The 25971-nt window shown below is 35.6% G+C and overlaps 1 protein-coding gene across 4 annotated transcripts in view; it reads left to right on the top strand.

Moving 5' to 3' along the window:
* CDK19 (cyclin dependent kinase 19) overlaps positions 1-25971 on the top strand; it is a 193094-nt gene that overhangs the window by 135173 nt on the left and 31950 nt on the right. For all 4 annotated transcript variants that reach the window (XM_044002101.1, XM_044002099.1, XM_044002102.1 and 1 more), the window contains one exon: positions 1579-1719. In XM_044002101.1, the coding sequence (XP_043858036.1) occupies positions 1579-1719 (141 nt within the window). The remainder of the gene's footprint in view (positions 1-1578; positions 1720-25971) is intronic.

Here is a 25971-nt window from a genome sequence, read left to right as displayed (position 1 = left end):
TGGGGTTAAGTGACTTGCCCAGGGTCACACAGCTATAATTTTCTAATATTATCAATTAAATGAATGTTTTCTTTTGTTATAATAAATTACTAGGACTTTTTAGAAAGAATATGTTATACTGCTCCTTAACATTTTTTAGCATAATTTTTAGACTTTATTATAGGTGACTATATTTATTTCCTAACAATCCATAAGTGCTTCTTGGACCGAGCTTTTGACCTTATATGTTTTTGTTTGTACTTTGGAACATATTTAAGAAAGTTAACATATGGACAGAAAAATTGAATCTTTGAGGCTTCTTCTTAGCTCTAAAACTTTTAATTCTGTTAATATAGTGGTCCAGTGTTTTATCAATTATGTGAGATAAGATGATAGGGGTTTTTTTATTAGGTTAATTGGATTTTGTTTTGCCAGATTATCTACAATCCATCTTGAGACTTGAATGTTTGAATGGGAAGAGATGATATTTGAATAGAAGATGCCCATTAGAATGTAACATTTTCAGCTATAAGGCTTAAAAGTGAGACAAGAAAAAAGTAATAATAAAAGAGCTGACATGAATTTATCACTTTTTGAGGTTTACAAAACACTTTATAACATGATCTCATTTGATCCTCACAAACCAGTGAAGTAGATATTAGATATATTATCATATAGAGATTTAAGAAGGTTGTGTCTTACACATGGTCACATTGTTGGTAAATGTCAGAGGTGAAATTTAAACCAAGGTCCTTTTGGCTCCCAAGTCTAGTTCTCTTACTGGCTCTGGTGAAAATATAGCCTGCCTCCCAATAATGTCACTGTCTTTTCCTTTCTCTTTTGAGAAACAAAAGCTTGCTAATAGGGAGGGGGATTACAAACATTAAATTCAGTATCTTACAACTCTAGTTTGATACTCTGGTCCCTGATGTGCACATTTCAGTGGGATTGACTTTCATAATTGCCTGACTCTCAGTGACTGACTATATATAATATTAGCCACTGGGGATGAGTAATTAATTATGTGGCAAAATATTAAAAATTATTATATGCCATACATATTTTATTGTAAGGTATATTTTTGCCTATCATTGTTAATTGACTCTATAAAAACAGGGTTTTGTTTTGTTTTTTTAAACTGGGAGTTTTTGTTTCCATAGTAACAGAATAGAGAGAAGTTTGATTTTCTCTGTCAGGGAAAAATTCGCCAAAGCTATCTCCTTTTAAGAGTATAGACTATGAATGGAAGCGGCCTGTATTTGCACCATTACTATACCTCTTTCCTTATAGCTGAAAATGTTGCTTTGGATTGGGTATCTTATAATAAAATATAAAATCTTTCTGGATCAAATGGTTTTTTGTTATTTCTTCTAATGAACATTGATTTTTAATTTGTCTTAATAATTGAATTTATTTTCATTATTCATTGAGAATCTAAGGAATTACGACCTTATTCTCATTCATATATATATTCGCATTCACATGTGTGTGTGTGTGTGTGTGTGTGTGTATGTGTGTATAGGGGGTGATGGAGGTGTATGGAAATTTTTGTTTTGCCAAGTTTATACTCAAATAAAACAACTTTTATACAATTTCTAGCACATTATTAAGTTTCACCGGGCCTCAAAAGCAAATAAAAAACCGATGCAGTTGCCAAGATCGATGGTTAAATCACTGCTTTACCAGATTCTTGATGGAATCCATTACCTCCATGCAAACTGGGTGCTTCACAGAGACTTGGTAAGTACTGTTCATTTTATCAGATTAGTATCGTATTAAATGGTTCAGTTATATGGTTTTAAAAGTTCATATTGATCACTGCCGTTCTTCCTGTTATTGTTGCTAATTATTACTAAAAACTTTAAAAAGGAAAACAAACTGAGTTCACATTGTTTCTCTCCTTAAGATCTGAAATGAAACAATTAAACTGTATCCGGTAAAAGGAATTCAGATAGTGTTATCAACAGTGATTTACCACATGGTGTATACACTTTGTTAGAGAAAAACAGCCAGGATTTATATGTGTTCTTTTATGCGAAAATGCTTTTGTTCACTAGGAAGTATTGATAATTGTGCCCCACATCAAATGAAATAACACATATAAAATGCTTTGCAAAATTTGAAGCACTATATAAGCACTAGCATTTTCTATTCCTACTACCACCAGTGCTGCAGCTGCTGCATTTGGCATGTGAAATTCTCTAATGTAATAAATAGTCCACTGTAATATCTGGGTTTTTTTATTTTTTGCTTGTGCATTTCTCCCTCTCTGAGAAACTACCTACTCTTCATTTGCAAGCCTTTTCTTTGGATTTCTTTTACTTTAATTTTGTTGAATTGGTAGGTTTGTTTTTAGGCACAGATGCTTATAGCTATCATTTATGTGATTTTTTTTTTTTTAATAACTGGTGCTTGTTTCTGGTTTTGGCCAAGATTATTGAAGGTTGAAGCCAAGACTTTTGACTTTTGGGGGGTGCTGTGGCTCTAATTTTACTATGTGTAATATATGTATGCCAATGTAAACTAGCCAAATGCGCTCAAACATTTTCAGTTGATGAGTACATGTTTATTATCAAAAGTAATGAATGAGATGGAGAGCAGTCATGTGATACCATCTGATATGGAAAGATCCTTGTTAATCGGTTCATGCTTTTCTCTATTGGTAAGCATTCTTTGGTTCATGAAGATCAGGTTAGATATTGATTTCAATAATTCAAACATATATTAACTGCCTGTCATATTCAAGTCATTATACTAGGTACTGTGGGAAAGAAGGGGCGAAAATAGCCCTAACTTCAAGGAGCTTATGTTCTTTTAGGATTTGGAATGGGAGAAGATATACCATGCGCACAAATGAATTAAATACAAATTAATATGAGGAAGGCTCCTTTCCAGAACAGGTGGCACTTTGGAGGAAACAGGGGTGGAGTTGCAAAGGGAGTGTATTCTAGGAAGGGGGATGACTTGAGCAAAGTTGACAATAGGAGATGTAGTGTTAGGTTCAAGAAATAAATGGAACTTAATTAAACTGAACTAAATGCATCTAATACAGATATGTTGTCCAATCTCAATCGAATCTCCCTTCAGTAAGGCAATCTGTTTATAGCTCTGTAATTGATTCTCTTTCCTACTCTCTACAGATGTTGTGGACCTTCTCTTTTCTTAAGAATCCCACATTTGGGGCAGCTAGGTGGTGCAGTGGATAGAACACTGGCCCTGGAGTCAGGAGTACCTGAGTTCAAATCCAGTCTCAGACACTTAATACTTAACTAGCTGTGTGACCCTGGGCAAGTCACTTAACCCCAATTGCCTCACTTAAAAAAAAAAAAAGAATCCCACATTTACCCTTCTTTTATGCTCTCAGCAGATGATTTTGCTTCATACTGTAATGAGAAAATAGAGACTATATGTGAGTTTCCTGTTCTCCCCTTCATTATATCATAGAACTACTTGACATTATCCTTGCATTCTTGCTTCCTTGGCTCCTGTCTCTGAGAAAGATCACTTCTGATAGGTGGCCCTTTTCTTTGCCAAGGCCAGTTTCTCTACATTCATCCTTCATCCCATCCCCTCCCATCTTCTTCAGCATGTTGCCCCCCAATCATCTCTTCCTAATCTGTAATCTTCAGGCCACCTTTGTCTCTTATTTCCTTCTCTATAAATATGCCTAGTACTCCATCATCCTTAGACTCTGTCACTTTAAACTATTTTTCCTATATGTCCTTCCCCTCACAACCAAACTCCTAAAAAAATAAGCTGTCTTCACTTGTTGCTCCCCTACTTATCCTTTCATTTCTCAGTTCAGTAATCTGGCTTCTGATCTCATCACTGTTCTCTTTAAAGTTAATAGTGATCCTCTTGATCACCAGATGTTATCTTTTTTCAGTCATTCTTCTTGAATTTTCTACAGCATTTGATACAGTTGACCACTTTCTCTTTCTGGATATTCTCTTTTCTCTGGGTTTTCCTGCCATTCCCCTCTTTGACTCTCTTCCTACCTTTCTTTTCAGTCTCCTTTGCTGATTCATTATCCATATCACGATTTCTTACTGTTTATAAACCTGAAGACTCTGTCCTTATCCCTTTTTTCTCTCTATACTCTGTTACTTGGTGGCTTCATCAGTTCCCATGGGTTTTTATTCATCCATATGGAGATGATTCTTGGGTCTGTGTATCCAGATCTCATCTCTTTCCTGAGCTCCACTTACCCACCATTACTTGTCTATTAGACATTTAAAACTGTCTTGTAGGCATCTTATACTCAGCATGTAAACAGAACTTGTCTTTTTCCCAAACCTACCTTTTTTCTAATTTCCTTATTTCTCCTGACAACACTACCATCAAATTAATAAAATAAGAAATAAAATAATAAAATAAAATTAGCATGATGACTCTTCAGTTATCATCTCCTCACATGTTCAGTTGCTTTTCAAATAATTTCTTCTTGTACATTTCTCCTTATACAATATTTCTTGCATCTGTTTCCCCCTTTTCTCTACTCATTCCTAGTTAAGACCCACTTCTCAAATCTACTGCTTTCCTGGACTATTGTAATGCCCTGCTAATTGATATCTCTGCCTCCAGTCTTCTCTTATTCTAGTCTATCCTCTATACAACTGCTGAAGTGATTTTTTGCCCCCCAAGCACAGGCCTGACCATGCCATTCATTCCCCTGTTCAGTAAACTCCCCTGGCTCCTTATTGCCTTTAGGAACAAGTAAACATTACTCTATTTTGGTGCAATAGGTTTAGGAGCTATAGATTGTGCAGGACTAGGCTGAAGAATCTGTACTTTGTCTTATAAGCAATATGGAGTTACTGAAGATCATGGCAAAACACAAGATGACTGTTAAAAGGGGGGATCTCTTTCAAAGTAATTAGAACAAATGTCATCTTGAAATTTTAAAATTTTCTCAAAATTTCTCAAAATCTTTTTTATTTTCTCAAATGACAAAGGCTGCCATAAGCCTCTATCATTCTACAGTTTGCCATGAAGCATCTAAATTTTGAGAGCAATACTGTATGAATAAGTTTATATTATATCTCCTGATGGAACAATCTGTTTTATGGAATTTTAGAGTTGGAAGACATTTTATAGGGTCATAGAGAACTCCCATCCAGTGCAAACTGTTATCCTCACTTCATATCATTTCTAATCATCCTTTAGGCTGTGGTTCAGAAGGAACTCAATACCTTACAATACAGTTCATTTAACTTGTTGATAAGCTATAATTGTTAAATTATTGAGACTCAGATCAGTAAGGGTTTCTAAACCCTGCATGATCCTTGTCATTTTTCTTAGAGAACATTCTATTTTGTATTAATACCCTAAGTGTCTTGTGGTAGGCACCCAGTATTATAGGTTAACAATATTCCGGGTATAGTCTAATCAATGTAGAATTGGGACTATTTTCTTCCTTCTTATAGATACTACTTTGATTAATTCAGTCTAATAATATGTTAGCTTTTTAAATAGTTGGTTTATACTGTTGAGTCGTGTTGAACTTGCTATCAACTAAAATGCTTAAAAGTCTTTAACACCACTTAATGTTGTCATGACCCTCCCATTCTTTACTTGTACATTTGATTTTAAAAATCTAAATCCACCCTAAATTTAATTATGTTAGTTTTAGCCTATCACTCTAGCTAACTGGAATATTTGTGATTTCTTACTCTGACCATGGATATGTCACTCCCTGGCTCTGTTTTCTTATGTGTAAAATAAGGTTAATAATGCCTACCTCACAGTTGTCATTTTTCTCTCCTCTCCTCGTGAAATAAAACCCAGATGAAGGTGTGTGTGTGTGTGTTTATTTCCTTGTGAGTTTTAAAGCACTATATAAATCTTGGTTGTTCTTGCATTTCACCAAACATTTCAGTTTTGTGGTGTATAAAATTGGAGATGATAATTATAATACTTGAACTGCCTACTTCATGGAATGATCTGAGGATGGTGCTTCATAAGTCTTAATGCATTATAGAAATGGAAGCAATTCCTTTTTATTCTGAATTAGGCCCAAATTTGTTCTCTTCTTGCTTCCTCTAACTGCTGAGATGAAATTGGCCACAAGGTGAGTTTACTTTGTTTCCAATTTTTTTTTTGGTGGGGCAGCGAGGATTAAGTGACTTGCCCAGGGTCACACAGCTAGTAAGTGTCAAGTGTCTGAGGCTGCATCCGAACTTGATCCACTGTGCCACCTAGCTACCCCCCAACTTTTTAATACTACTTCTGTAACCTCCCTGCTTCCTCACCATCTTGTTTATCCATCTTCCTTCCTGGTCTATATTGAACATTCTGTGGTTTTTCAGTTTCTTCTAACCTGGATTGTAAAGAGGTGATGCTTATGGCCCTTTCCTTAAGCAAGAGGATCACTTTTCATTTGGCAAGTAATTCAATTCTGAAAACTTCTCTTAAGCGCCTTCTTTCCATAAGCCATTGTGTTTTGTACAGGAAGATGAACATAGTATGAACCTTGCTAGTCACTGAAATAGTTCTTTCTGTTTCCATTCCTCCAGGGAGGAGTTATATTCTTATTCTCTTTTGTACATTGGGATGACAACATCTCCTGTATACTCTGGAAGCAAAGTTGTCATTTTTTCTTTACCCCCAGATTTTTGGTTTCAAATGGAACTCCTGGAAACTCTGTCTTTTTCTGTCTTAGTCTCTTTCTATTGTTCTGAGCAGATGTAGTTAGCTATTAATTTGCTCTGCTTGGCAGAGAACTTTCTAGTGTCACAATCTCTGGCTCACCCTCTCTGAGCTTCTGTGTTCACCAGCATTCTTCTGACTTGGGTATTACCTACTTGGTCAGTCTATAGGGGACCCTTTCTAAGATACAATCTCTTTTGCAAGGATGAGGTGCTGATAGTATCCATTTATAATATGCTACGTCATTAATCGTTTCAAAATCCGATGGTATATCAGACATGAAAGGCAACTCTGAATACAAGTGTTTTCCAAAGCTGTTCCTTGGAACAGTGAAGCAGGAAAGACTATGATGTTTCTAAATGGGCTTTCTCCTTTTATGATGCCATACCTCCCACTCCCAAAAGGGTAAATGTAGTGATAGTAGTAGTGTGACAAATGCTGTTCCTTTTACATAACCTTACCTGATAACATTTATTAGGGTTCTCTCCACCCACAGTAACTTCTTATGCTCATTTGTGTACATTCTGCATCCCTCTAGTAGAATGGCAACTTACTGAAGGCAGAGACTATTTTATTTTTGTCTTTTTTGTCTCCTGAACCTTGTACAAAGGAGTTGTATGAGAAGTAACACAGCATAAGTGAAGCAGAGTTCTGTCCCACTCTGATAGTTAATATCTGTAACTTAGCCTCTCTGAGGCTCAGTTTCCTCAACCGTAAAGTGGAGGAAATCTTACCTCTAATGCTTCAGTGATGTAATCTTCATAAAATACTGTATTTTAAGGTGCTTTGTGGCAGTAATTTTTTAAAGCAACTTAATAAATGCTTTTTGGATTGAGGTTTGAAGGCTTTGAAGCCAGAGTATGTGTGTGCTGTCATCTTAATGCCTCCTGTCATCTTTTCATCTTGTAGAAGGCCTTTGACTATTTCTTCTTCTTCCTCATATTGCTGTCTATGGTGATAATACAGAACCTTGAAAGCAAGAAGGCTTTTCATACTTTTGATGTGGAAAATTGCATGTAATCAGATTTTTAAGAAATGTATTGATTGGTTTTGCTGAGTGTTTGTTATCTTCTCCTTTTTTTTTTCTTTTGTGAAAGAAATTCTTTGTTATAAAGTATGACTTTATGGGACTGGAATAAGGATACAGGGGGAAATCTAAGAGATGCCAAGACCAAAAAAAAAAAATCATCTATTTAAAGAGAACTATCTAAAAGAACTCTGATTCTTAAATTGGTTTATAAAATAAAATTAATAATACTTTTTTCTGTTGTAGGAATACTTTTGTTAGGTATTTGAAAAGTTATTTGTAGCTTTATAGTTGTATGTTTGTTTACAGTTTGTGATTATAAATATTTGTTGAGGTTTATTGACCCTGAACTACATTCTGTCTCTCAGAATAGGTTGGGAGTGCCTCAAGAGCAGAGACTGTTTGTCTTTTGACTTTCTTTGTATCCCCAGCACTTAGCATAGTGCCTGGCACGGTATAGGCTTTCAATGAATATTTACTGACTGAATAATAACAACCCTGTCATCATTTTACAGAGAGGGTGTGAGAAACCTGGAGAAAGGAGTCAAGTCCAGGGACTTAATGGTAATAGAACATACATAAATTTTTAGTATAATTTCAAAACCAAAAAAGCCAATTGTGGGGTAGGAAGTGCTGTACTCCCCTACCCCGCAAAAAGCATCATGTCATGGGATAATGCAGGAGATAATTGCAGGCTGCTAAGAATGCCAGATTCCACAGAAATTAGAGGAATTAAAATAGAATTACAAGAATGATTAGATGAATTGAGGGATTCCTTCATAAGAAGGATTAAAGGAAGTAGACACGTTTTTCTTGGCTCTTTGACATTGAAGGGAGAAATAAGTCCATAGCCAAAGGAAGAAGATAGATTTTACATACTAGAGTAGGGTTAAGGGGTAAACTGATAAGCTCAAAGTGGTGAATTGAGTTGACTACTACTAGTTGATTACTAGTCTGGTAGAGCAGGAGAATATTGTAGACAAAGCTTAATTTCAGTAAGACAGAACAAGACAGAAACACATGAGTTGGATATTGGTTAAGTTATAGTGGACTTCAGGGGGTTAAAGAACCATACCCAAGAATTAATGAGTTGATGTCAGCCTCAAAAAGTGGTATGTACATACCATCATCTCTAGCCCTTTTCACAGTAACTATTCCAGATCTCTTTTAAAGCGCACACCTCTATGCTCATTCTCATCTCTCTCAGTAGTTGATCTCATCTGCTATTTCCCTGAGATTAAGGCTGTCCACTTTCTCTTTTCTAAGCCTCAAAACCTTCCCTTTCATCTAACAGCTAACCTTTTGTCCTTGATCCCATTTCCCCCTCTGGGACTTCTTCAGTGTCTTCCTTTTACTATTTACTTCTCTTTTACCAACAAACATGTTCAGGACTCCTCTATCCTATAAAACAAAAACAAAACTTTTTTCCTGTCACTCCCTTAAGCTACTGTCTTATTTCAACTCTTCATTGTTGCCCACCCATTTTTTGCTTTTGTTTTTGTTTTTGCAGGGCAATGGGGGTTAAGTGACTTGCCCAGGGTCACACAGCTCATAAGTGTCAAGTGTCTGAGGCCGGATTTGAACTGAGGTACTCCTGAATCCAGGGCCAGTGCTTTATCCATTGCACCACCTAGCCACCCCCCCCCCCCGTTTTTAATGGGGGAAAAAAAAGATATTGTGAGTTTTATAAACACACACACAACTATTTCAGTATGCAAAGAACAGAAAAAGGACTATGTCCTTGTTACAAACAACTTTTTAAAGTTTATATTCAATTTTTAAGATAGTTATGAAATTGCCTTTTTGATTTATATTCCATATATGAATTTCTTAAGCTTTTCTTTTGTGTATTTCTAATGTTTTATTAATTCTATGTTCTTTCTTTTTTACAGCTTTATCAGTACCCACTAACTCATACCCTTTTCTTCTCGCCTCCCATAAGCCCTCCCTTATAACCAAAAAATCATGCAAAAGAAATGAGCACATTGCCTTTGTCTGAAAGTTCATGTCTCATTTATTACCTCTAGGCCATGCCCTTCTGTCATAAGGCAGGAGGCTCCACCATCAGTTTTCTGAAGCGTGGCTGGTTGCTGAGTTGATCAGAGTGCCAAAAAATCTTTCAGTTGTTTGACTTGGCATTTTTTGTTTGTTGTGGAAGTTGTTCTCTACCTCTTCCTTTTGCATGTGCGGTCCTTTGTTACTTTTATGCTACAACTTTTTCCTCTTTCTCTTCCTGCCATCTGAGTTCTGCTTCTTAGTCTCCTTTCTTGAACTATCATTCATATCATACTCCCTCATTATTCATATCTCCCAAGGCCTTGTCCTGAGTCTTCTTGGTTGCTCTACAGAACATCTCTTGGTGATTCCATCAGTTCCAAGAAGTCTCATCTCCATGTAGATAACACCAGAAATCTATATCTCCCTATTTCTGATCTTGAATCATTGACTACCTAAAGGACATCATTACCTGGATATCCCCCTTACATTTCTCAAACTCAGTACATTTCTAAAACAGAACTCTTTCCTCTTAAAGTACCACTTCTCCAGTCCTCAATACTTCTTTTGTAGACAATGCTGTTCTTCAAAACTTTAGATTCATCTTTGACTCTTCCTACTTCTTGCTCTCTATTCAACAGAATGCTAACTTGTATAGACTCAGCTTTCATAACAACTTTTATATTATTTGTTTTTCTCTTCTCAGATAGCTACCGCTTGATTTCAGGTTCTTCTTTATTTCTGGCCTGACCACTGCAATAGTTTCCTTGCTTCCAGGCTTTTCTTCTTCTAGTCCATATTCCACACAGGTGCTAAAATAAAATTTCTAATACATAGGTCTGACCAGGCCATTCCACTGCTCAAAAATCTTTAGTGGCTTCCTAGTACCTTTAGGATAAAATACAATCTTCTCAGTGTGATTGATGTTGTTTTTACCTTTAAGACGTTTCTCAAATATGTTCCCTTTTCCCCTCTGATATTGCCACCACTCTGGTGCAGGCTCTCATCACTTCATGCTTGGTCAGAAGCCAGATTACAGAGGTTTTAGAAGAGAGTAAGAGGAGAGCAAGTGAAGTATAGTTTGTTTTTTCATGCAATTTAACCATGTTGTTTAACCATATTGTATAAAAGCTGGTAGGAATGGTGGGATCAAATGATGGCTTTTTATGGATCAGTGAGACATGGGTATATTTATGGGAAGGAGTGAAGGAGCCAGTAGATAGGGAGATATTGAAGAGAGAGAGAGAGAAAGTGGGAATGATAATGGGGACATTATCATTCCTACTGGAGTAGACTAGATGAAATGGAATCTAGGATACATATCAAGGGGATTGCCTAGACAAAGAGAAGGGTTCCTTTTTCTTTCTGAAACCAGAGTGAGAAAGAAAGTAGTGGAAGTAGACACTTGAGTGATGTGATATACAGAGGAAGGGTGAAGTATGAAGCTAGATCCTCAGCTTCAAAGAGCAGGGCTTGAGGAGTGAGATAGTGAATTGATTAGGAAAAAGTCAAAGAATTGCCTTACTGTAGTGAGGGCCTAGATGAGATTAGATTGCATAAATTTGTAGAGGACTCAACTGACAAAGTTTGATGATTATTTTCTTCTGCGGTATGTGAATAATTGTGAAGGGGGAAGGGAGGAAATAAGTATTTATATAGCAGTTAGGTGGTGCAGTGGATAGAGTTCTGGGCCTGGAGTCAGGAAGAGCCATCTTCCAGAGTTCAAATCTGGCCTCAGAGTCTTCCTAGCTGTGTGATCCTGGGCAAGTCACTTAACACTGTTTGGCAAACCCACTCCAGTATTTCTGCCAAGAAAACCTCTGAAAAGGGATAATAGAGTTGTATATGACTGAAAAACGACTTAACAACATGAGCCTAGGCATTATGCTAAGTGCTTTTTACAAATATCATTTCATTCGATCTTCACAACAGCCCCATGAAGTAGGTGCTAGTATTATCATCCCTGTTTTGCAATTGAGGAAACTGGGGCAGAGAGGTAATTGTCTGAGGATATTTTTGAACTCAGTTCTTCTTGACTCTCAGCCTAAGGCTTTATCCTCTATACCACCAGGTACCTCTAAATGAAGGCAGAGAATCGTGGGAACAGTCAAGGGTTGGAGTTTGACTATACATGAATGTCCATAGGACAAGAATGCAAAGAAATTTGGAGTGGAGGTTTATATAGAGTTGATTTGGTTTGCTAGCAGATTGAAATAGTGAAGGGAAGAGTGTAGCCTGTCGAGGGTGAAGGCTTGGAAAAGAACTAAGGGATTGGAAGTTATTGCCAGGATGAATCTCAGGTTTAGGATTATTGTCACTGTTATTATTCAGTTGTCATCTTCAACATCTTACATGGTTTTAAAAATTTTGTCTCTTTTTTTTAGTCCTTTATTTTCAAGTGTATTTTTCTTATTCTGTTCCCTTTTTACTTCAGCAAGGTACTACCAGCACTTCACATTATTTCCATCCTACAGACTCCCCTAAGCAAATATTCTCTTTAAAAGGCTGTTAGAATTACCTTCTCTATCAGCAAATTCTTAGTTTTGTGAAAATTTTAAAAAGGTAGCTTGAGTGGCCTGAAGACATTTACTACTGACTCTAAAAATGTTCATAGAATCCTATGAACACTGCTGGAAGCAACCTGAAGCTATGTGTTCTAGTCTATTCATTTTACAAATGAGTAAACTGAGGCCCAGGGAAATTTAGTGTTTACATCAGGGAGAAATAACTTAGAATATGGAAACTGACAAAAGCGTTTTGAAAATTTAAGTGAAAAATGTGGTGAGATTTTAATTTACTTTTTGTATTGCTGCTGTTAGCAAGCTTTTCAGAAATGGTCAGATTAGGTCATGACCAGACATTGTCAGTGTTTTGGTTTACAAATTATTACATTAGTATAAAAATCATATCTGTAAATCAGTACAGCTGACTAGGAAGAAAAACAACAATTTGGATTTGTTGATAGTTGATGAGGTACTCTGGTCCTTAGAATACACCCAAGCAAAGAAAGAACTTATTGCTGATAAAGAACGTTTCCTTTGCCAGGTCATTATGACCCCTTATGTTGCTACAATAGTTGGGAGTGCCTCCCTTTCCCAATTCGAGCAACACTCATTTTCTTGGGTGCTCCCAGCAACAGGCCATGGTAGTTTCCTGTAGCCTAGAATATGCTTTAATCTCTAGTCCACAGAGGATTCAATCTCCAACCTCACTTCTTTGGCAGAAGTCATCTTCTATGCCTGAAAGACACTCCCTGCTAATCTTCCTTTCTTAGAATCCTTATTTCCCTTCAAGGTTCATGTTACAACAAGGGTTCTTAACCTTTTTGTGTCATGGACCCATTTGCAGTGCAAACCTCTTCTTGGAATAATGTTTTTAAATTCATAAAATAAATATAGGATTACAAAGAAAACATCGAAATATAGTTATCAAAATATTTAAAAATACAATTTCCTGGGGCAGCTAGGTGGTGCAGTGGATAAAGCACTGGCCCTGGATTCAGGAGGACTTGAGTTCAAATCCGACCTCAGACACTTGACACTTACTACTTGTGTGACCCTGTGCAAGTCACTTAACCCTCATCCCGCGGTCCCCCCCCCCAAGAATTTAATTAATTAATTAATTTAAAATAGAAGTTCTCAGACCTCAGGTTAAGAATCCTTTTCTTAGGTGAATCATTCTTTGTTTCTCTTCAATTGTTAGTGTTACTTCACTTCTCGTAATATTCTTTCTTTACCTGTGTATGCATATTGTATCTTTTCATTAAGTTTCTTGAGGGTAAAATCTGCTTTATTTTATGTTTTTGTGTATTTCCATTGCTGGCTTTGTGCTTTATACATAGCAGTTCCTTGATAAAGGCTTGTCAAATTGGATTGAATTAATTGATCAGAATTAGGGAAAAAAACTCTCTCCTCCCAACTCTAACTGTATATTTTCTTCACCCCTGTATAGCTTTGATTTAGGGAATGGGCAGAAGAAAAGAAGCAATGAGAGAGACACAGAATGGTATTCACCTGTTAGGAACTAAGAGAATGAAATTTAAACCACTAAAGGAAAAAAACACCTATTCCTCCATACCTTCCCTCACGTACTTTTTATTTTTACCAAGTAAGCGTCACAATTTTCCACCACCTCCCCCACCCCTACCCCCACCCACACATTATCTTCCTTAGTAGCAGGAATACTCTGCATTGACCTGGAAATGTCCTTGTAGCTAGTCAGTATAGTTTTGGAAGTTTTTCTTAAGAGTTGTCCTAAAATATTTTCAGTTTTCCCTAGGAGCAATCTGAGTCCAAGAAGATAATTTTTCACCATAGTTGCTTTATGTGGACTATGCTGGTGAAGTGATGGAGAAAATAGGATCAAGGATATCTATAAGGGGGTTTTGCTTAAGAAGGGAGAAGAGAAAGCTCTTAGCAAATGGCCTCAATTTTTTTAGTGGCGTATGAGGCAACGTCTTCATCTCTGAAGTTGGGGACAGAGGGTCTTATGGGAGGCTTCAGGAGGGATGAAAAGATTAAAAGCTTTAGAACAGCAGCTGTGGTGAGTGGGAAAGTAAATTAATTATATTAGGATTGTCTTGCTGTATTGAGGAGCCATTGAAGATTATGTAACAAATTTATAGACCTCCAAATTACCATGGCTTCATGAATTCTTCCAGCTCTTTTCAGAAGCAGGTTGCTCCCAGATAATGGCAAGTTTTGAATGACAGGCCAAGAAATTGGACTTTATGTGGTGAGCTGTTGAAGCTTTTTGAGCAGAGGAGTAGTAACAGCAGGATTGTATTTAATATTAGTCTGACAGCATTGTGTAGGATAGGTTGGGGGTGGGGGTGGAGAACAATTGGAGAAAGAAGAATCACCTATCTAAGAACAAAGACTACTATCAGTCCTAGCCCTTAATGGATTTTCTCACTTTTCCCTTTGCTCTTAGAATTATAGGATCATAGAACTCTTACAGTTCGTAATGCTCTTGAAATTGTGGAGGTAAATAACTGGGGGGGAAAAGGACTTTTACAAATGCAGTGATATTGTATACTTTCTAAATTAAAATTTTAATTTTTATCAGTATTATGTGGATGACTAGAAAAGTAAATGTAAAAATTTTTATGTCAGGTCAGAAGATAGCTGGATAACAGTAGATAGGCTGCTGTACTTAGAGTCTGGAAGATCTGAGTTCAAATCTTGTCACAGACATTTATTAGCTATGTGACAGGCAAATTGCTTAACTTCTCTTCGCCTCAGTTTCCTCTTCTGTAAAATGGGGATAATAATAGTATTTATATCTCAGGGTTGGTGTGAGGCTCAAATGAGATAATATTTGTAAAATGCTTTACAAACTTTCAAGTGCTATATAAATGCTTAGGGAATCATTATCATATGATGCTGAAGGTGAAAGGAACCTTAGGAGATATCACACTTCCTAATTAACATATGTGGAAACTGAGGACTGGAGTTTGTGACTTGTTTAAGGTCACACAGCTTGGACTATGTGGAAAGTAAGGACTAGAACAACTTTTAAAGTTCCCAGTCTAAAGTTCTTTCTAATACACCATACTTCCTCCTTTTGTAGGATTTTTCAGTAGCAAATATAGTCAACCTTAGGCCAAAACTTAATATGAATGATGCAGACAGGAAACACAAAAAAGGAGATGCATTTGAAGCCAATAAAATCCTGGATAAAATTAACATCAAAATTCAAGAAATCAGACATTTCTGAATTATGAACATCCAATTTGCAAATGCCCCATACACATCAATGTCATTCTTCCCTTTCATTGGACTTGGTCACTCTCCTTATTTAGGGTAGTAAGGTATCCTCCTCATTCACTCTCCATTTCATTAATGAGTCAGAAAAAATAAACCTAATTATGACTGAAAAACATGAATAATGATAGTGGTTCACTTCTACTAAGGAAAAAGGAAAGCTTAAAAGGGTTGAAGTAAAATTGTATGTTATAAAAATTTAATGCTATTAGTTTCTAAGAACACTCAGGGTGCCCCAAAGCTCCCTTTCAGAATCTCCATAAAAGTCTTACTAAAACCCTTTATCTTTTATTATTGTTTTTTCTCATGAACTTAAACATAATTTACAACATTGTTTTTGTGAGAACTAATCACCTTAGTACTAAAACATGTTTTGTATTCCAGTCTATCTTATGTATGGAATTTTGAAATATAAACACTTATTAAGTTGAGAATTGTATATACTATGACAAGGAGACATCCTGTAAAGCTTAAGAATTTAGTTTAGGATAAATGAAAAGAAGCATTACTTCATATGGTGGGTTATAAACTTAGGAATCAGTTATCCCCTAAGAAGTATGAAATAAGCAGAAAAATATAAATATATTTTTAAAACTTTAGATATTTTCATGGATGATATCTATGATGTATTATTAAGAAAAATAAATCCTAGTCTGGCAGTTCACATATTCTTTTCCTTATGATTTTCTAGATGTTTACAAATATAGAAGTATAGTATAGTAGATAAAACTTTGCACTTGGATGCTGCCTCTGGTATATACTAGCTGTCTGAAGCTCATAAACACTTTTTTTAAGCTTCAGACAGCTCTCTCTAAGATGTTATAATTTTGGTGGTGCTGGTTGTTTGCCCTTCATGTTTGAACAGGGGCAAAATGCTATCACAATGTTGGGATCAGTGTACAGTGTGTTTGATTGTAGCTGATCATACCAAAATGAGCTTGGAAAACTCTACCACAGATTGGGCACAAATAGTCTGTGTGACCATTTGGGAGGGAGACATTTTGAAATTTGTACATCTCATATTTATTTAAGCTACCACAGTTCTTTGCTTTATAGAGCGTAACACCTTCCTTGATGTGGGCGTGCCATGCTGGACAATTCGGTGTCAGTGTTTCTTTCCCATGTCTCACAATTGATACCAAAGTTCTTCAGAAAGACCTTGAGAGTGGCAAAAATGAAATGATGGACAAAAGCAATGTCTGTCTACATATGTGCAGATAATAATCTGGTCAGTGTGCATTGTTTTTCCCCAGTGAATTGCTAATTCAGTCTTTTTTAATAAATCAGTATAATTTTTTATGAGTAAGAAAGAGACAGATACAGAAGAGAAGAAATTAATTACATTTAAAAATAGCTTTCAGTGTTTGAACAAACAAAAAATGGAACTTGTTACCATTCAATATCATTTATACCCCAAAACATTTTCCAGGCCCTAATGAAAGAAAGAGAAATAGATTTTGAAGTTCTGTGAAATTCAATTTCACTTAAGCCACAAATATTGTGAAATGATTCAGTTAAGATCATATGATCTAGATTTAAAACAAACAAACAAAAAAGTTCTTTAGAAATCATCTAATCCAAAGGTATCACCATGTTCCTTTTAGGTCACATGTAGCATGTAACATTCCTGAAAGATACTTTAAATATGTTGTATTTTGTTTTTTGGGATGCTCTTCACATGCCATCACTGTTCATAGGTAGAGCTGACTTGTGCCCATCCAGAACTATGGTATGGCTACAAAATATGTCATATTTATATATAATGGGAGATTTTTGTCCTTCAGTGGTCATGAGTAAATGGAAGTAGCTGCTGCTGCTTATTCAGTGGCTCCCAAAGTCTGTTCCTGGTTTGCTTGGGGGGAGGGGGAGGCTGCAAAGGATTGGGGTCTGTGCTGGCACAGCCTGCACTGGACTGTGCTCCACTCTCACCCAGGTATGACAGACCTTTCCTGATGACCTTTCTAAGTTGCCTTTGGCTGGAAAATTATTTCACTCTATCCTTTTGTGGGTTCTGCTGCTCCAGGAATTGTTTTATGACATTATTTAAAGGTGTTCAGAGGGGTTTTGGAGATAGTTCAGGTGAGCTGCTGCATTTTTCCACCACCTTAGTTCCACCTCCCCTAAGATGTTAAAGTTTTAATGAATTCTAGAGGAAATTCTCAGAATGATGAAATCACAAGTCTTTGACCTATTGATAAATTAATGAGAAGCACAAGGAAAGTAGACAAATAAATACATTGTATTTTAGATATAATAATTGATAAATGCTTTTTTTTAAGGTTGGATGCATTAAGATACTGCCTTTATTAGCAAGTGATTGTTTAAGGGGTGTAGCAGAATCCTTCATTTTACAATAAATCATTCTTTGTACTGCACATTACAACAGACATTCCTTTTATTTGTTCAGTAGAAACAATAGAGAATAGTGTGAGGAAAGGAGTATAAAATGATTTAGATTTGAGGTGAAGTGTGTGCTACCATCCTATTTAATATTACCACACAAATGCCCATTTTTAGAAAATTATTCCTGTTATACTCTGATTGTTGTTCTCTTCTTCATGATTATTGACAGTTATATTTGCATTTGTGATTCTCTGACATCTTTGACTTTATTGTTTAGTTGGCCGAGCATAAAGTATTTTTGATTTTCACATTTACTTTTCATATTGTTTCATTTTATCATGTTTACTGATTTTTTAAAATTGCGGTTTTAATAACCACAAGTTGTTCTGTTTTGTAGTATGTATCAACTAATAGAAATCTATTTTAACATCTTGAATTTTCTGATTACAAGTGGGAGAAAATCAGTTGTGTTGATAACATAAAGAAGTATAAATATTAAATCAAGAATTAACTAAATGGATTAAAATTGTGCTTCTATGGCACATTTCAAAGGTTTACTTGGATATTGCTATGTATAAAATCCCTTGATTTTCTTTTTTGCTTTTAAAATACAATTCAAATTAAAATAGTCTTTCTTATCGATTTGTCTATTTGCTTTTATTGCTGATAACTTAAATATGAAACTTCCAACTTCTGCAGTTTCTGCAGTTACTATGGTAACCAGAGTGTGCAAACCCAGCAGTATCGCTTTTCTTTCACAGCTGGCGTTTTGTGTTCACAGTGAGGGAAAGAGTTTTTAATAAAGCAAGTTTGTGTTAATTGGAATGTAACTAGGTCAGAACAGCTTTTGTGCAGTTTTCTCACTCTGGAAGGTAAGGGGAGGGGCAGGTTCCTTTTTCTTTAGAATAAAACATCATTTAAATTCACCACTGCTGAAACTAACTCAGCCCAAAATTATGTAGAACATGATGATTTAACTATTTCTTTATATTCAAGCTGTAGGGAATGGATATAACTTGCTCTGATTTAATTCCCCCCTCCCCTTCCCTCTGATTCTGAGCTGATAGATATGAAAATGCTTTTAAAGTTTCAAAGCAATACACACATGTAAATTATTACTATAATAATTATTATCATACTATTAATATTAAGAAATATTCAGATGTAGTTCAGGTCTCACATGAACTCAACTCTAGTTTGCCTTTAATTTAGAAAGGGGTAACTACAGTTATGGCTGCCCTTTTGGAAAGGTGAATCCTTCTGGAACAATGATAATTTTCAGCTTCTTACCAATACAGAGGTGATTACATTCCTTTTCTCAATAAATTCACAATTCTGGTGTCATCTTGTAAAATAAGTACTTTAGAAATGCTAAATTTTAAAAATTCACCTAGTATTCCACTTCTGATATTTTCTTCTATGCCTAATTTTGGCACTACATAATTTTTTCCTTTCGCTTTAGTCTTTCCACTACTGTTTTGGTACTTATATTCTGTGTTCTAGAGTGGCCTTATTATAAGGACCTTATATTCTGCTGTTTATAGGTTCCTTATCTTTAATATTTCAGTTTTAGTCTCTTTTTCTCTTAATAGAAATACTTTTTGTTCCTTTTATCTTTTTTTTTTTTTTAGTGAGGCAATTGGGGTTAAGTGACTTGCCCAGGGTCACACAGCTAGTAAGTATTAAGTGTCTGAGGCCGGATTTGAACTCAGGTCCTCCTGACTCTAGGGCCGGTGCTTTATCCACTGCGCCACCTAGCTGCCCCTCCTTTTATCTTTTGACTTTTTTTTGTTTCAACTTTATTATCTTCAGTTTGTTATTGTTTAGGATTATAAGTTACATAAAGATCTATATAAAAGAATGGTATATGAACATCTTAGAAAAATATTTAATGCTAATTTTATTAGTTTTATTATGCTATGTAATGGTGTACATTCTCCAAGGATCATTTCTTGTTCCTTTCTTCTCTCCATGCACCATCTCTTCTTCTTTTTCTTTCTTTCTCGTGATTCCAACTATTAATTTTTCTATCCTGATAGTTCACGCTATTGGCAAGCCCAGATGTATTTATTTCTACTTACCTATGCATGTCTCATATATAAGCAGCTGCTCCAGTCTGATTTTTCAGTAGATACAAGAATGCCTCTCCCTTCCCCCACTGCCTCCTGCTTAATGTATCCTTTTGCTTGGAAATTTTCTTCCCCTCTGCTCTCTACCCTAGATGTACACACTTTTAACCTCAAACCCAGATTGATTCAGGGTAGAGCAGACAAGCGGAGGTCTAACCTTTTCTTTCTTTATCGCTTTCCTAGCCCCAGTATTGATTTTATTTGGTATCCTCTCAAGCTCCTGACTAAACTCTTTATTAGGGCCATTCCTGTTCTATACCTTAAACTCGCTATACTTGACCTGTAAGGAGAGGAAAAAATAGTCAGAGTCATCTTTTCTTCTGAAAAATGAATATCAATCTTGACTGAAATCTTTTGTGTACTCCAAAGATCCATCTTTTTTTATTTTTAAAAACTATAATATAGTGGAAAGAATGCTGACTTGTAGTCAGAGTTACCTGGGTTCAGATCCCTTTTGTGCCATTTATTTTTTTATTTTATTTTATTTTTTGTTTATTTTGGGTTTTTTTTGGTTGGGCAGTGAGGGTTAAGTGACTTGCCCAAGGTCACACAACTAGTGTCAAGTGTCTGAGGCCGGATTTGAACTCAGATCCTCCTGACTACAGGGCTGGTGCTCTATCCACTGCACCACCTAGCTGCCCCGTGTGCCATTTACTTTAAATGTGACCTTGGGGAAATCACTTACCTTTTCTGTTTCAGTTTTCTTATCTATAAAATGAGATGAATATACAAAGTAATTTCTATGGTCACAGTTCTGTGAAAGAGAGGTGGGGAACATTTTAACCTTTGCTAGTAGAAAGGGAAACAAATTGACCAATTCATGGAGTTCACCCACCCTTCCTCAATATGAAGTGATTGGGAACCATAGAGTGTCCCTAAGGGTGTACCCCTACAGATCTTTACTTATACCCCTCTGAAGCCTTCCCCTTATTTGCATATGCTGTTCTTTGCCCAGGATTCCTTCTCTAGCTCTTTCTGTGCCCCATTAATTCCCACCTTCTAGAATCACTGCCCCAGTTACTGAACTACCAACAAAAGCTTTGAGTCAATGGAACCATCACTCATACAGTAGATATGTGGGTTGGGGAAGATTTGTTTTCTCATTTGACGTGGAACTCAAATATGTTTTTTTACAGAAACATTTCACATACGGTAACTAGGTTTCATGATAGATTAGATTTTTTTGAACTGGCCTAAAAACTTCACCATTATTTGTAATATTTCTAAACATAAACATAAATTCTAGAATAAAAAAATGTTCTGAATTGGATACTACTTTGGTTTTCAGTTCTTACCTCTTTCTCCCAGACATTTCAAATGGGATGTTATAGTATTTGTTTGCTCATTAGATTTTAAACAGAATCTTCCTCTCCCCAGTCCCAAATTAGTGTTCGTGATCTTAGAGATTTGTATCTGTTGCATATACATACACACATGCATATATGTATGTGTGCATGTATGTATGTATATATCTTGGATGTCAGGCTTTGATCAGAAATATTTGATACCAAGGTAGTATTTTTCCCCCCTCCCATTAATGGTTTCTCTTCTTCTTCTAGGTGGCATTAGGTTCTGTTTGCCCAAAAGTTAAAAAAAATTTATGTAATGGAAATTATCTTTTATTGTCCCTTTTATCCCTTGTTTTGATTAAGAATTTTCCACCTATCTATAGTTGTGAAAGTTGCTTCTTCCTGTTGTCTATTTTTATTTTATGATATAAACTTTCATATTTGTTGTGTCCACTTGGATCTTATTGTTATATATATGTATATATGTATATATGTATGTGTATTTGTGTATGTGTGTGTGTGGAGAGAGAGAGAGACTGTGTGTGTGTGTGTGTGTGTGTGTGTGTGTGTGTGTGTGTGTGTGTGTGTGTGTGTGTGTGTGTAAGGTGCTGGCCTAGTTGAATTTCTGCCAAACTTTGTAAACTTCTGTTTTGTTAGAAACTTGGAAACATTAAAATCGCTACACATTTTCCCAAAGGCAATCCAACCCTGTCTCCTCCTACTTAGGAACTGGTTCAGTTCATTATTCATTTCCAGTGTTTAAACAAGGTAGATGTTCTAAAAGATCAGCCCTATGGGTCATCCTTCCAAATGCATGCCTAGTTCTGGGAATTAGGCATTCTTTATCCACTTTTTTTCTCCTGTGTGAATAGATCAGGCCAAATGCTTTTTGAGTGTTAATGAATCTTTGAATCTTAGGGAACCTCTAATAATACTTTAATACTTTAGTATTCCAGGATTTGATTCATGAAAGAATTCACCATTTGTAGAGACTGCATTTGTCTTCTACACTGAAAATCTTTGTTGATGATATGATGACAGATAATTCTGTTGAGCATATATCTCTCATTTTATAAATAATTATAGGGTCAAAGAAATTCTATGTACATATATTTGTGTAAGCAGTTTATTTTAGTATATACATACATATGATTTTACTATATAAATGAATTAGGGTTAGTACTTTGAAAGTTAGCTTGGAGGGGGGGAGCAGCTAGGTGGTGCAGTGAATAAAGCACCGGCCCTGGAGTCAGGAGGACCTGAGTTCAAATGCGGCCTTAGACACTTGGCACTTACTAGAAAGAAAGAAAGAAAGTTAGATAAATTGCTTTACCAAATCAGATGCTTTATGGTAAGCAAACAATCACAGAAGAGCCTTGTATTCTATACAGCTTTCATTCATTTATGTGATGGCATAGTGATAGAGTAGAAAGTATACCCTGAATTTGGAATCAGAACACCTGGGTTTTAGCCTTGATTCTGCCACTTAGTGTCTGCATTGACTTTGGTCAAGTCACTTAACCCCTTCTGGGCCTTAATTTCCTCAGCTGTGCAAGAGATTTAGATTTAAATGGCCCCATAACTCCTTTCTAACTTGAATTCTATGATTATATGATCCTTCATCGTAGAACGATTAATTGTGAAAGTATGCTTGTTCCTTATATCACCATTAAGGATTCTATTGATACATTTTGTGGATATGAGAAAATTAGTTATCCAGATTTTTAAAAATTGGTTTCACATTGACATTTTTGGTTACTAGAAAGGTTTACAAAGAACTTGATATGGCTCCTCTCCTAAAATTAAAGCAACTTTAAATGTAAAACAAATGAAAGCAACACCTTAAATATAAATTATGATAGCAAAAAAATATTTTGGAAAATATTGTTTTAGACTGAAGAAGTAAGGGAAGTTACAGGCTTGTAGGCTTTTCAGAAACTTCATTCTTATTTATTGCAAACTTTATTCAGAGAAGAGTTGGAGGTGCTGGATAGGGTGGTAAATGACATCACAAAAACGAAATTGATTAATTTCTGACATAGTGAACAATTTCAGTGATATAGAAATCATTTCTCTATGAGTTGTCTCTGCCTTGTCTCAAGATATTTGATTGGTTGGAGCAAAGATCAAAATTAATATCAAACTATAAGAATTAAAATTAAGATATACCATGTACAAGTGAGGCAGTTCTAGCCTGGCCTATTCAAAGAAATGGAAGACTCCAAAGAATGGGAAATGGATAAAAGAACAAACAGACAGTATAAACTATCAACATTTCCTAAGGAATTTTAATCTTAACAAATCAAATGCTATAATAAGTGGATCAAAAATGCTTGAAACCACATTAGCCATCAAACACTTGCTATAATAAATTATTATATGATATAGGAATAATTATTTCATAAAAACTTAGGAAAATTAAATAGTACTGATAAAGAATAGTATTAGAACCATATCTCATGGCATATAGTACAATAATGTTTTCTCACAATTTCCATAATTGAATAAAGTTTCCTCACAAGACAGAAATTGGACTAGACTCTTGAATAGAAAGGGGAGCTGAATTAGATCCAAAATTGAATCACAAGATAGAGTCAGTGTGGTTCACTCAATTCCCAGTGTAAAAACTGGGACATTTTTGCTAACCTGTTTCCTAGAGTCATGGAGGATTTCTTAGAGAATTCCTATTAATGGTGAAGTTTTATAAATGTTCATTGTCTCATATAGCAAAATTTTACTTCTGTCAAGCCCAAGAGTATTACAGAGCCTCCCCTGTGTTAATTAATTTTTAAAAATTAATTAAATTTAAATAATTAATTTTAAAATGTTTTTTATTATTCATACTAGTAAAACAAAGTGAATGATATCCATGGAGTGATAACGGATATTATCCACATGTTAAATGGACAGCAATTCAGTTATTAACTTTACTCAGTGAATTAACAGCTTGGCATTATGATCTCTCTAAAGACCACAATAAACATCATTTTTTGTGCAGGACCCTTAGTAATTTTTTTTTATTATTATAAACTTGAAAACTGTCAATTTTGAATATTTCCTTATGCAAAGAAGAACTTTTCTTTCTTGTTTTGTTTTTTTTTAAGTGAGGCAGTTGGGGTTAAGTGACTTGCCCAGGGTCACACAGCTAGTATCAAGTGTCCAAGGCCGGATTTGAACTCGGGGCCGATGCTCTATCCATTGCGCCACCTAGCTGCCCCTCTTTCTTGTTTTTTAAAATTTCACTATCACGTGTCTCCCCCATTGCCCTCTTGTAACAAATTAATATAGTTAAACAAAATAAATACATATATTGGTCATGCCTGAAAATGTGCCTTGGAATGGTTTCATTCTTCAGAGTATACATAGTAGGAAATGCAGTTGACTAAACAGTTCATAGTTGGCTCATCAGTGTATGCATATCTTGGACAAATATGAAAGTTCAACAGTGACCTGGAAAGGAGGTGTGTAGACTGGATTACCTTTACGAAATCGTGTAGTGAACCTAAGCTTTTCCTGGCAATGAAAGACCACTTTTTAACATCATTATCCTTTTAGTGAATTAATGAATGAAAAGTATTTTTTGTGCATTTATGCCAACCCCTGTGACAGTTGCTGGGGATACAATATAAAAGGGAAGTGGTGGCCAGGCAGGAAAGTATTTTGCCTTGGAAAGTCACAGGAATGATTAGTGAAGCCATAGAGGAGTTAATTAACAAACATTTTCCAGAAACAGTGATAATAATTCTTTATTATAATATCTAGAATCAAAAGGTGGAAAACTCCAGGAAGGAGGGTGGTGTTATTTTCCCAAAGCAAAGTAAATGGCATGAAGATGGCCAGGGTGGGTGTCTGGGTACATGGGTTGGTAACTTGGGGCTGGCTGGATAGAGTGGGCTTTGTGGAATTCTGTTTCTTGATTTGATGAAATTGTTCTCTGTACCTGCAAGTCGTGGAATGCTTCCCTTCAAATAGTTGTAGTTTTCACAAAGGACAGTGATGAGTTACTGTATGTCCAGAACGTGGGCTGACCACGTAGTAAGAGCAAGGGATAACCAATTGACAATTCAGATATCCATCCAACACAGTGCTAAAAGATCTAGAGGAAGCCCTTAGCATATTTGATAGACCCACAGTTAGGATTTATGAAAAGATATGGGTAAGAGTTGTATGGAATGAGTACAGATCATGATACATTGTTACCTTCTCTATCCTGTGCTAGGGTCTTCCTCTAGATCTCTTAATATTGTATGGATACTAATCTTGGAATAGATGCAATCAGTCTATAAAATGAATAAAAATATTTTATATTTCTTATTCTTGTGTGAGTAAGGATAGTTTGAGAGAACTGTCAACGATGTTTAGAAAACTGTCAGAGGGGCAGCTAGGTGGCGCAGTGGATAGAGCACCGGCCCTGGAGTCAGGAGTACCTGAGTTCAAATCCGGCCTCAGACACTTAACACTTACTAGCTGTGTGACCTTGGGCAAGTCACTTAACCCCAATTGCCTCACCAAAAGAAAAAAAAGAAAACTGTCAGAACTTTTTTTCCTATAAGTTTTTTTATGTATTAAAAGTAAAAGTATTATCTATTTATCTGAATGAAGAATATTATTAGGTATTACACTTTCATATGAAAATTTGCATAAACATTTTGATAACAGAATTTCTTCTAATGAAATGATAATTTTATGATGTATCAGTTTTTCTTCTGTCTTCATGTGTAATAAGTACAAATGTTGGCTTTATATGAAACAAGTTTGCTTCTAAAATGCCTTATGTTTTCAGAACTTTTACAGAC

The sequence above is a fragment of the Dromiciops gliroides genome, chromosome 4, assembly GCF_019393635.1.
Source record: "Dromiciops gliroides isolate mDroGli1 chromosome 4, mDroGli1.pri, whole genome shotgun sequence".
In the NCBI taxonomy this organism is placed as follows: Eukaryota; Metazoa; Chordata; class Mammalia; order Microbiotheria; family Microbiotheriidae; genus Dromiciops; species Dromiciops gliroides.
The sequence above is the reverse complement of the archived record's forward strand: the minus strand, read 5'-3'. Positions and strand labels throughout refer to the sequence as shown.